The 12,174-nt window shown below is 49.8% G+C and overlaps 2 protein-coding genes and 1 pseudogene across 3 annotated transcripts; all 3 read left to right on the top strand.

The window, feature by feature from the left end:
* Positions 501-3,246, top strand: LOC8066912 (superoxide dismutase [Fe] 1, chloroplastic). The gene is made up of 8 exons (XM_021448556.1): positions 501-717; positions 1,144-1,371; positions 1,443-1,637; positions 1,718-1,889; positions 1,992-2,110; positions 2,198-2,224; positions 2,369-2,392; positions 2,480-3,246. Exons 1-8 carry the CDS (start codon positions 556-558, stop codon positions 2,729-2,731), a joined length of 1,179 nt encoding a protein of 392 aa, XP_021304231.1. The 5' UTR covers positions 501-555; the 3' UTR covers positions 2,732-3,246.
* LOC8066911 (acyl-CoA-binding protein) lies at positions 4,735-6,782 on the top strand. 2 transcript variants are annotated; one of them, XM_002437671.2, is made up of 4 exons: positions 4,735-4,936; positions 5,504-5,621; positions 6,316-6,378; positions 6,473-6,782. In XM_002437671.2, exons 1-4 carry the CDS (start codon positions 4,925-4,927, stop codon positions 6,553-6,555), a joined length of 276 nt encoding a protein of 91 aa, XP_002437716.1. In that variant the 5' UTR covers positions 4,735-4,924; the 3' UTR covers positions 6,556-6,782. The 2 variants fall into 2 exon arrangements, with proteins under 2 accessions (XP_002437716.1, XP_021305947.1); XM_021450272.1 differs by lacking the exon at positions 4,735-4,936 and adding an exon at positions 5,225-5,384.
* On the top strand, positions 8,685-11,192 carry LOC110430956 (annotated as a pseudogene).

Raw genomic sequence — 12,174 nt, 5'->3', positions numbered from 1 at the left:
TTCCGGACAAATAAAAAAGATCTTCTAGTACGTTTTTCTAACAAACGCGGTTCATGATTGGGTCTTGATATCATATCATATCATATGAATATTCGAAGGAAGGATCCGGAGATGCTTCTTACAAATTTACAATGTATTCGTAGTGCAGTGCAGGTTTTTGTTGCCTTCATTCACGCATGCTTCAAGAGTCGTTCAGGTTCAGACGTTGTTCAGTTTATTATTATTATTATGTTGTCAAAAAAAAAAGTTTATTGTTATTATGGAAGAAGGCGTAATTTGTCAACTACGCCTTCACGCGACGGCTGCACTTCTGGGCCTTGCAACCGGCCCACGTAAAAACATACTACGCCTTACAGCATTCAAATGGGCTGGAGGAAGTATGGGTCACGGATGGGCTGAGAAACTAAAGTGAGGCCCAAAGCCCGGATCCGTTTGAGCCCACAAGGCAATCCCCTCCGCGGCCGCGCTTATCCCCTCCGTCCGCCACATCTCGTCTACTAGTCTAGTCGTCTTGCCTCGCTCGCATCCGAACCGTCCCCCAAGCGCAGCGCGTCCATGGCGTCCACCGCGCTGGTGGCAGTGGCAGTGGGGGGCGGCCTCTGTCCCGGTCTCGTCGCCTCCTGCAGCGTCGCATCCTGCTCCCTGCGCGCCGGCGGCGGTGACTCCCCACGGCTTGGCCGCCGCCTCGTCCTCCTGCAGAGAGGAGGAGGCGCCGAGGTGAGTGTTTCCCCCCCGTCCCTCTTCCCCCTTGCCATTCATTAGCTGGTAGCTCTATCTTGTGGTTGGTGACTGGACCGGTTGGTAACTTGGTACCGGGAACTGGGAAGTAGCTCCTGTATTATTCTCTGCAACAACATTTACTTTATTTTTGTTGTTAGTATTTTCTACTTACTTTCTAGTGCTACGGCAGTTCATGGTTTGATCTGTTTTTGAGTTCGTCTCCAATACAAAGCAGTAGGGTTATCTGCACCATTTTTTCCCCCTTATCTCAGAAGACTACTGCCATCTTTCACTGTAGGAATAAGTGCCTGAACGCTGAAGCACTTTTTTCATGTCAATTGTATCATTTTTTTGGGTCAGGGACGCCTCCCTGACTTGGTTAGATGGTTGATTTAATTCGATAGAGCGAATGCTTTTGGTCAGGGAGAGAGGAAGAGGATACGGAATTGCCCAATATTTCGTTGTGCCAATGAGGTGGATGTCGTGACCGAGGATGACAATGTGGATGGTGATGCTACCGACGATGAAGAAGACCTTGAGGCTGCAGCTGATGACGCTATTGATGCTGACGTTGATACTGAAGATGAACTGGATTCTTCGCTGCCTGAGGATGTTGAGTGGATAAAGCAGCAGCCACTTCCTTATCCTTTGGTACGTACTCAGTGTTGATCTGCTAACATTAACAGTGAATGGAATGACAGATAGCCGGGATGGTAATGTAGGATGCCCTGGAGCCATACATAAGCAAGGAGACGGTGGGGCAGCACTGGGGAGTTCATCAGCAGATTCACGTGGACCGGCTCAATGGCATGATCGGTGGTAGCGAGTGGGAAGGCATGTCGCTGGGGCAGATGATGCTCGCCTCGTTCAATGAGGGCAGAGAGCAGCCCCATCCTCCCTTCTTCCATGCTGCACAGGTACCATTGGCCATTGCGTGTGGTGCATTTGTGGTTGCTTGTGTATGCTTCAAGTGGCTAATTCTTGGCCATGTATTTAGGTATGGAACCATGATTTCTATTGGCGATCCATGAAACCTGGCGGTGGGGGCAAGCCACCGGAACGGCTTCTGAAGTTTATTAATAGAGACTTTGGCTCCTATGAGGGTATGATCCGCCAATTCATGGATGCTGCATTAACTCAGTTTGGTTCTGGATGGGTTTGGCTTTCCTGTAAGTGATGCTGACGAACATTCCTCTTACCTTCACTGTTCTAATATGTAACTTGCACATGATGGTCAGATGAACATAATTTTTTTCTTTAACTGCTTGTAGACAAAGGAAGCGGTTTGCCTTATGTGAAATCAAGAAGCCCAATCGCATCGGACAATTATGGTAGGCTGGTCATCTCAAAGACTCCAAATGCCATCAACCCTCTTGTCTGGGGCCACTCTGTGAGTATCAACTCCACAACTTTCCCCCCTTATGTTACCATGAGTTCATGTATCCACAGGAGTCTCATGAATCTATTTCTTTGGCAGCCACTCCTTGGGATTGATGTTTGGGAGGTACAGTTTTCGCAAATGTATTTTTTTAAAAGAGATAACCTCTTGTTTTAAGAAAGCAACAGATTCGCAAATGCATTTTCCATTTCCTTCCCTTTTTCCTAAAAATACATCTTTACTAACAATTCTCTTCACTTCTGGGAACAGCATGCATACTACCTGGATTATGAGGTTAGATGAAGAATGATGCTTGAAGTTTGCAAGCAGTTAAATAGCGCATTTTCTCTGACATGTTTACCTTCCATTTCATTCTTACAGGATCGAAGGGCTGATTATGTTTCTGCAATTCTAGAGAATCTTGTGTCGTGGGAAATAGTCGAGTCAAGGCTCACGAAAGCCGTTGTACGGGCAGTAGAAAGAGATGAGGATCTCCGCAGAAGAATTCAAAGGAAGCAGCATTTATCTCAGGCGAATGGGCAGAGTAGAGCTAGGCCTCGCACTCGGCAAGGCAGACCGACAGGGTGGCAAGGAGACCAAGAAGTCGCCAGGAGCAGCCCTGTGGAGGCATGACAACGCAGCTGGTGAATGAGGTGCAATCAGGTCCCTTGTGTAGCTGAATGGTGCCGCAAAGATGGGGATGAACCTGCAACACGAACACCAGAAAAAGGCGATCAACCTTTTCTTGATGACAGTCTTCAGAGCTTGCATGGGCATATTTGTCTATTCAGGCTGCATTGCATACACCCTCAGTACTGTGAAGGGGTTGGGATAAGTTTTGGTAAGTAGGATTAGGGTAGAGGTAGAAATGTAGAATAGACAGAAATTCGCCAGAGGTCCAGAACTCGATTTGCTCGCTGTTCCTTTGGGATGTGAGTGACAATGGAAGATATGCTTGTGTGTTCTGAACCATTGGTTGGCAAACCAAGGCTGCAAGATGTGTTGTCGCTCGTCAGTCTTGTTCATCCCTTTCCAGTGATGATCAGTGACCTGTGACTCTGTGAGGATGTACCCATTTGTTAAGGAACTTGCACCGGCTTTGTTTTGGTCTCACTTCATTTATATATGGACTATGTTGTAATGTGGAAGTCTCTCGCTGCGCTTGGTGCTGTTGCCCAGTGATAATACACAAATAGAATCAATCTACTCATTTACTGAGCGCAAGTCAAACAAGCTTCTCGTTAAGCCACGACGACATGAACAAGATGTCACAGGCCTCCCCTTCTTCTCTTGAACTTATCAGTTTCAGCTTGGCTTATCAGCGGTCCTGATCAGTTTTGCATGATGCCATGATCAGTTTTGCAGCCACAAGTGGGCATTTGGATAATAATCAGACATATCTGTAGTCTAATAATAGAAAGAAGCCCGCCTCTTTACCTAGTGGGCCCTTAAGGCTCAGACGATTCGGCCCATGAATCAAAGGGCCCGCAAATTATTGTCTGGTTTGTACTCGGCTCCATGAACAATGAATAAATGGAAGAGTTTTCTTAGAAAAAAAGAACCCCCCAGACATGCTCGGAATATCCGGAGTTCCGGACCAAGCTAAGGAACGTACATTCCACGGAAAGAACCCTTGACTAAGGCCGGTCGCAATAGTCGCAATGGTATTCTAATCGCTATCTATTTGATCTTTAGAAAGAATGTTATTGACTTTCAATGGCAATTTGTAAATAGCTAGTTTAGAAAGTCGCTAGCTATTGTGGAGAGTATTGTGAGAGAGTTATTTCTAGAAGATCATACTAGATTAGTTATTTATGAGTCGCTAGCTATTTGATCTCTCTTGTCGATAGCCAATGAGAATGCTACTTTTTTATTATTTTTATACGTTATCTCGTTAGCTATTTGATAACCATTGCGGATGACCTAATGCTCTTTTGCGGCCTCATTCGGGACCTCTCGAATCCAAGCCTTGGACCACTCAGCGCACCTGGTTTTTAACGGTGGAATTTCTTCTTCCCGTAAATTCAAGTTCTCAGACTAATATAAATGTTGTACAGTGTAAAACATGCTCATATGTTATAGCGAAATTTATTTTCCGTGTCATATATTTTAATATATGGCATGACTATGCTGTGAAGAGTGGAGGGACACACACATAATGTGAGAAGGTGTGACGGATAGACAGAAAGAATAGAAGAGAAATTTTCAAATCACACACGGTGAGGAATCTTTTCGTCATATCTTCTTTGTTTTAGTTTGTAATCTTGTTTATTTATTTTTATTATGATAATCAGATTTTAAAAAACATAAGATAAAAAAGAAATCGGACGAACCTAATCGGATCAAAAAAGATCTATTATTTAATCTATTAAACGTAATACTCTATTTATTTTTAATACAAAAAATATATTATTTATTTTTTTTAAATCGGATTCACCAACGCAACCACGCAAAGGAAAGGAGTCGTCGCCCGCCACACGCGAACCAACACGAGGCGCGCCGTCCACGAGTCCAGCCGCACGGACGGCCCGGATCGCGAGCACCGACGGCGCAGATCGATCGTGCCACGTACGGACAACGGTCCTGGTACCAGTTTGTAAATAAGTCCAAGTGGGAGGCCCTGTTCAGCAAAACCCCCGCTTCCTTCCTTTCCTTCCTTCCTCACTTCCTCTCGCTGCCATCGCCATCGGCATCATCGCCAGTAGATAGATATAAACAAGACAAGAGGAGCGTCGAGCTTGGACCTCCCCGCCCCGTCCTGTCCCCTCGACGCAATCGACCGCCAAGAACATCCCGAGAGCAGCGCCGCCGTCTCGTCTCGTCGCCATGGGTCTGCAGGTATGGATCCTCTGTCTAGACTTTATTTGTATCTTCCAATTCCAAGAAGAGATGTGTTTGGGCTGTGGAGCAAAACCTGCAGCGTCCAGAGGTCGATTTGGGACCGCCGGATTCGCTTCGCTGGTGAAGTAGTTGTATGTATGCTTGTGATTTCAGCTGCTGTGTGGTTGTGATCTTGCCGGCCGGTTCAGTTCAGTTGTTGCTTGGTGGCAACAAGTTCAGAGTCTGGATTAGGTGGGGGATTCTGTGGTTCAGGTTTCAGAGTCAGTGAGACAGCAGACTTAACCTATTTTATTTTTACCTATATATAGAAATAAAGTGTGTTCTGAATTGTGGCTATTGTCTCTGCGATTATGGCGTGCAAGTTAGCAACACTCGGCACATAGCACAGTACTGTTACCACTTGCAAAAAGCTATCTGTGGCGATTGGTGGATGCCCGGTGAATCGGTTTGTCCCCAGCTTATGGCAAGCTAGCACAGTGCCGGCACTGCTGGCAAAGCCATCGTCCCTGGTGCTGAAATAGATTGCTTGGTTTGGTTAACCTTGTCTTTGATTTTGGCATGCAGGAGGAGTTTGAGGAGCACGCCGAGAAGGCCAAGACCTTGCCTGACACGACGACGAACGAGAACAAGCTCATCCTCTACGGGCTCTACAAGCAGGCCACCGTCAGCGATGTCAACACCGGTATGTATGTAGTATGTGTTTTTATCTTGTTGACCGAATCTCGTACCGCTCCGATGCTGGTGTTCATGGTTTTCCGTGTTGAATCAAGACAGAAGAATACTGATTCTAATGACACCACAGCAGGCTTGTTTGCCTTGTGATGTGCTTGATGATTTTGCCGTGGATTTCGTGCTTGGGGGCGCGCCGGGGGGGTGGGGGTGGGGGGGTGCTCTTGTTTTTCTGGAACACCTTATCATCAGTATAGGTAGGCGCGGCGGCCAAACAAAATTTCAGATTTCCACTTGCGGAGTTATGGTGCAGACAATCAGTGCATGAAAACATTTTGATTTTCTTGGATACATAGTATTCCAAGTAACCTTTCGAACGCGCAATGCTTGGATTCCTTATATTATATACAAAGCGAGATTTTATATATTTACAATTCCCAAATGCATGGCGACTTACTTTGCAAGCTGTTGTGCATCTCTCTTTCCCTACAAGCTTTCTCAAATACCGGAATCTTCGGATTACCTTTTTCAAAAACATCAGGTGGTCAGATTCGGGTTAGTCTTTTTTTTCCAAGGGAAAAGGGTACTACTTCTATGAGTGTTATGAACGTCAAAGAACACATCTGTATTCCAAAGCTAGCTGAATTTTTGTTTTTTTGGCTAGTATAACAGTTCATCATACCAAACATTCATGATTTGTCTGTTAGGGCGTCCTGGCATTTTCAGTCTGAAAGAGAGAGCCAAATGGGATGCTTGGAAGGCCGTTGAAGGTTTGTTCAGACCCGTTCCAAATGTGCAATCTCTCTCTGCTGACCATACTCCAACTGACCATTCTGCATGCTTTGCAATTTTGTGTCCGAGCAGGGAAATCCAAGGATGAAGCAATGACCGACTACATCACCAAAGTGAAACAGCTGCTGGAGGAGGCCGCAGCATCCACTTCCTAGGCTATGAAAACACCATGATCCATAGTTGCCTATATAGTTATGCTATATGTGTCGTCAATAAACCTTGGGTCCCTGTTATGTTTTGGATGGCTTCTGTTTCCATACATGTAACTGTTCTGTCTCCAAGGATACTCAACGTCGCTTATAAAGGCCTGTAAACTCTTGTGAAAACAAATTCAAATTACCATCTCCTGAAAGTTGGGCACATGTTCCCTGAATCCTGGCAATGACTTGTGCAGCTTGTGGTATAGGTGTTCTATTTCAGATGCTTGTGCTCATGTGTTGTGTGCTTCTTATCTACCAAGTACTGTAGTTGCTTGGTGACAAGTTCATACTCTGGATTAGCTCGACAGGTGTTGTACGGCACTGAATTACTGTACTTACCAATCTTGTGGTTCAGGTTTCCGAGCCATTTGCAGCAGAATTGGGTTGTCTAAATCAGTTATATGCTTAACCTATTTACCTAGACTACATGCCACAGCACAGTATGCTCATGGCGTGCAAGTTGTTATCAATACAACTTACCTGGAAGTTGCTGCTGCATCATATCTACTCTACGTGCAGAGAAAAAAAAAAGAGAGAAAAACTCCATGGACTTTTTTTTACCAGTTTGGAAAGCGATCCATGGGATGAAAGGTTGAGTGAACTATTTCTACACTCAGGCCATGTTTTGTTTGACAGTTCAAATCGGCCACTTGCCCGGTATTTTGTTTTGGATAGCAAAGTTCTGCGCTGGTCCAGGATCACCACAAAACTCTAGTTGTTACATGCAACCACAAACTCCTCGATCTAGATACATGCAAATTAACAGTCCTATGACGTACGCATGAAAATTTCGATTTTCGAAACCTAACGAAGCTTTCGGCCTCCCGCGAGCTAGAATGAGTCCACGTCGCCACTCAGGTAGTATGTCTATATATAGCTAGTCCTGCGAGAGAGAATGAGTCCACGACGTCTCACTCCCTCGATCTTCATCCATCGAGCTGCTTGCATTGCAAATACTAGCGAAAATGGCGAATCTCCGCGCACACAGCACAGCAGAAATGGCGAATCATCCCCACGCGAGGCTGCTGGAGCACATCAAGTTGGCGCGGCAATACGCCCGCGAGGGCCTCGGTGACACCTCCATCCTCTTCTTCAACAGAGCCATCGACCACATCAACAGGTATTGACCCCAGCTGCCCTATTACACGTCGTGGATTCGATCGATCGATGGCTAGATAATGTCTTTTCCTTGTGTTCCATGTTATAGAGGCATCTTACTACTTTGGATGATGATACTCTGATTTTTACGAGATGGATGGACTGCAAGAAAGCAATCGCTGAAGAAGTCGAACTTGCGAAACAGTTGGATGCTCAATTAAATTCCCATAAAGAAGCTCCTGGGACGAGGCGGTCAACAACGGCTGATACAACGGTAATTTCTATCAAATAAGTGTTTACATACCTAAATCTTTTGTTTTAAAATATTTTTGTTAGACTAAGCAGTGTGTGGTTGCATATATTAGACTAGGCACCGTGCCGTTGCATGTGTGTGTCGCGTGTGTGGCTGCATGTGTGTGTCACGTATAAATATGTAACCGATGAGATCAATAAAATCACCCATTCCACTCTTTCATGGTATCCAGAGATGGTACGATCCCGTAGCCTCTCGCTTCCGCAATCCTGACCCGCGCTGCCGGTCTTTCGGATCGCCGCGACCCCGCCGATCCTCACGATCGCGCGGTTCCTCCTACCACCGTTGCAGAGTGAACTCCACTTGCCGGCCCGTCCCGCCGTCGCAGAGTGAACTCCACTCGCCGGCCCATCCCCGCGACCCGCAGACCGATCTCGCGAAGCCTCGCGGTACCGCGCGCCTGCTGCCCGATCGCAATTCGCGAAGCCAGCGGCCGCCGTCCTCCTGCCACACGTCAAGCCGATCGTCTACCGTCGCTCGTCTATGATCGCGTGTACGTCTACATCAAGCTGTGCATCTACGCCACCAGGCCACGTCTACGCCAAGCCAGGCCACGTCAAGTTGTGTACGTCCGCGTGTACGTCTACGTTAACCGACCGGCTCGGTCCTTCCCGGATCGACGTACGTCTACACATCGCCAGGCAGGTCTCAGTCGTGATCTCGGATCGACCCGATGGCAGAGACCGACGCCGAACGCCTGGCTCGCGAGGCGCAGGAGCAGCGCGATCACGAGGCCGCCGAGGCCCGCCGCCGTCAAGCCGAGGCCGCACGCACTGCCGCCCTCGACAAGTATGAGGCCGACCATGCCGACATCCACGCCGCCGCCATCGCCGTCCTCAACATCAAGGTGCTCGTCCCCGTCGTCCTGGATCGCGTCGCCAACAACTACAACCGGTGGCGCACCCTCTTCCTCGTCGTCTTGGGCAAGTATGCCCTCACCGATCATGTCCTCACCGACGTGGTCAATGATGATCGACCGGCGTGGGTGCAGATGAACTGCACCGTCCTCACATGGATCTACGGCACAATCCACCCCGACCTGCAGCAGTCGACGATGTTGAAGGAGCCGAACGCCCGCGTCGCTTGGGTGCACCTCGAGGACGAATTTCTCGGACAGCGCGAGTCACGCGCCCTGCTGCTGTCCGCCGAGTTTCGTACCGTGAAGCAAGGCGCCTCCTCCATCACGGACTTCTGTCGCTGCCTCGAGACGATGGCTGCCTCCCTTCGTGAGTTCGGCGACCCCGTCAGCGAAAAAACCCTTGTTCTCACCCTTCTGCGCGGCCTCAGCGAGAAGTTCCGCCCCATGGTGACGAACATCAAGCTGCTGCAGTCGTTCCCTAGCTTCTCGGAGGCAAGGACCCTACTGCTCCTCGAAGAAATCGACATCAACGACTTCGCCGGCGACACCGACGCGTCATCCAGCACCACGCCGACACCACCGCCCCCTGCACTCCTCGCGGGCTCGGGCTCGGGCCTCGGCTCGGCGTGGCGTCCTCCCGGTGGTGCTGCTACCCAGTCTGGCCGCGCCCCCGGCGGCCCCCCTGCCAACGTCGGTCAGGGCAACGGTTCGGCGGGCAACCAGGGCGGCGGGCGCTCCGGACGTCGTCGCGGGAAGAACGGCAAGAAGCAGCAGCATGGCCAACCACAGCAGCACCACCACGTCCAACGTCCGCCGATGTACACACCCTGGGCAGGGATGGCACCCTACTGGGCACCGCCGCCACCCGCCCCGGGCCCGTTCTACCGGCCGCCTGCAGCAGCCTATATGGCCACGCAGCAGGCGCCCTCCGGCTTCCAGGCGCCTCTCGGCTTCAGCGCTCCACTCGGCTATGGCTACGGTGCTCCTAGCTACCACGTCGCCCCGCAGCCGCCGCAGCAGCAGCAGGCATGGACGCCGATGCATGGAGGCAGCTTCGACACGTCCTCGCTCGCGAGCAACTTCAGCACCATGACGCTCTCACCTCCCGGCACGGGCGAATGGTATGCTGATTCGGGCGCTGGCTCTCACATGGTCAACCACGCTGGTATACTCTCCACCTCTCACCCTCCCCAGTCATCGCATCCTTCATCTATCATTGTTGGTAATGGGAATTTACTTCCCATTACTTCCGTTGGATCACACTCTTTCTCGACCACTCGGCGTCCTTTAGTTCTTTCTAAAGTTTTAGTATCTCCGAACATTATTAAGAATCTAATTTCAGTTCGCCGTTTTACTATTGATAATAATTGTTCTATCAAGTTTGATCCTTTCGGCCTTTCTGTCAAGGATCTTCAGACACGGAGCGTGATCGCCAGGTGCAATAGCACGGGGGACCTCTACCCGTTCTTCCCGCCAGCTCCATCCAGCACCACTGCCCTCACTGCTGCTGCATCATCCACCACCCTATGGCATCGTCGTCTCGGTCATGTCGGTCACGAGCTTTGTCCACGCTTATTAGTTCCAATGTTATTTCATGTAATAAGCAGCGCCATGATACTCATGTTTGCCATGTCTGTCAGCTTGGCCGCCACGTGCGCCTCCCTTTTAGCATGTCAAATTCCCGTGCATCGCACCCTTTTGATTTAATACATTGTGATCTTTAGACATCTCCAGTGGTTAGTGTGTCTGGCTACAAATATTATCTTGTCATTTTATATGATCGCACACACTATACTTGGACTTTTCCTTTACGCCTTAAATCCGACATGTTTGATGCCATTACTCACTTTTTCTCCTATGTGCGCACGTAGTTCGGCTCCTCCATCAAGGCAGTTCAGTGCGACAATGGCCGCGAATTCGACCATTCCTCGGCCCGCACGTTCTTCCTCACTCATGGAGTCGTTCTTCGTATGTCTTGCCCATACACTCACAGCAAAATGGGCGGGCTGAGCGCATTCTCCGCACCATCAACAACATTGTGCGCTCTATCCTTTTCCAGGCCAGTCTTCCCCCGGTTTATTGGGCTGATTCCCTGCATACTGCCACCTATCTTCTCAATCGCCACCCCACAAAAACCCTAGACAGCCTCACCCCTTTCTTTGCCCTATATGGCACGCAGCCCTCATATGATCACCTACGGGTTTTCGGCTGCGCCTGCTACCCTAACCTGTCATCCACAGCTCCACATAAACTATCACCTAGATCATCTCTGTGTGTGTTCCTAGGATATTCCACTGACCATAAAGGCTATTGGTGTCTTGATCTTCACACAAACCACATCATCATCTCTCGCCATGTCATTTTTGATGAGACGGTCTTTTCCTTTGCCGATATGTCCGCCTCCCCCCAGGACCACACCACATTTGATTTTCTGGACACCACTGATGATTCCTCTTTACCAAGTGGTGCGAGAGCTGTGCTTGCAAGTACTCGACCTCTTGGCGGCATGGACACTGCCCCGGTAGGCCACGCCGACCACCTGGCATCGGGCGGCCCCAGCTCGCCCCCGGGCGGCCACGACTCCGTCCCGGCCACGGGCGGCCCCAGCTCGCCCACGGATGGCCTCGACTCGGCCACAGGCGCTACGGGCAGCCCCGGCTCCGGACCGGCCACAGGCGGCCACGGCCCAGAGACGACCGCGCCCGGTGTTGCTGCCCCTGCGGACACCTCGTCCCAGGTTGCTGCCAGCGGCGCCGGACGCCCCCTCGGCCGCACTGCCGCTGCGCCTCTTCAGCAGCCCGCCGTCGTCAACGCGCATGGCATGCGCACACGTGGCAAGGACGGGTTCCGGCAGCCGGTTGATCGCCTCAACCTCCATGTGGCAACGCTGTCCCTGTTGCCCTCCTCCGTGCGCGCTGCTCTGACAGATCCTTTGTGGCGCTGTGCCATGCAGGAAGAATTTGATGCTCTACAGGCTAATGACACATGGACCCTTGTACCTCGTCCGTCCGGGGTCAATTTGGTTACTGGCAAGTGGGTCTTTGAAAGCCCAAGTTTGGTTTTGGTAATTAATGACACTAAGTTGCTAATGCCTTGTGTTTAAGTGATTTGAGTTAGGCATAGCAACACATGTGATGAAGGTGCATGGTGGCATGGAAAGGTGGCCATATGATCACAAAAGGATGAAGCATGAAGTGAAGATCATGATGATATATGAGGAGCAAAAGTTATCAAGGCAAAGGTATAAACATAGGGTTTTACTTTTGCCGGTCTAAGATGAGTAGAGAAGTGATTGACCGGGTTT

Source organism: Sorghum bicolor, chromosome 10 (assembly GCF_000003195.3).
Source record: "Sorghum bicolor cultivar BTx623 chromosome 10, Sorghum_bicolor_NCBIv3, whole genome shotgun sequence".
Classification (NCBI taxonomy): Eukaryota; Viridiplantae; Streptophyta; class Magnoliopsida; order Poales; family Poaceae; genus Sorghum; species Sorghum bicolor.
This window is presented reverse-complemented; position numbering and strand designations above follow the sequence as displayed.

Bases quoted from the DNA above. Each gene is read 5' to 3' on its own strand.
- LOC8066911 (XM_021450272.1), top strand. The intron at 5,622-6,315 runs GTATGTATGTAG...TTTGTCTGTTAG, and splicing joins CGTCAGCGATGTCAACACCG to GGCGTCCTGGCATTTTCAGT. The intron at 6,379-6,472 runs GTTTGTTCAGAC...GTGTCCGAGCAG, and splicing joins TGCTTGGAAGGCCGTTGAAG to GGAAATCCAAGGATGAAGCA.
- LOC8066912 (XM_021448556.1), top strand. From the start codon at position 556: ATGGCGTCCACCGCGCTGGTGGCAGTGGCAGTGGGGGGCGGCCTCTGT. The intron at 1,372-1,442 runs GTACGTACTCAG...ATGGTAATGTAG, and splicing joins AGCCACTTCCTTATCCTTTG to GATGCCCTGGAGCCATACAT. The intron at 2,225-2,368 runs GTACAGTTTTCG...TTCTGGGAACAG, and splicing joins TTGGGATTGATGTTTGGGAG to CATGCATACTACCTGGATTA.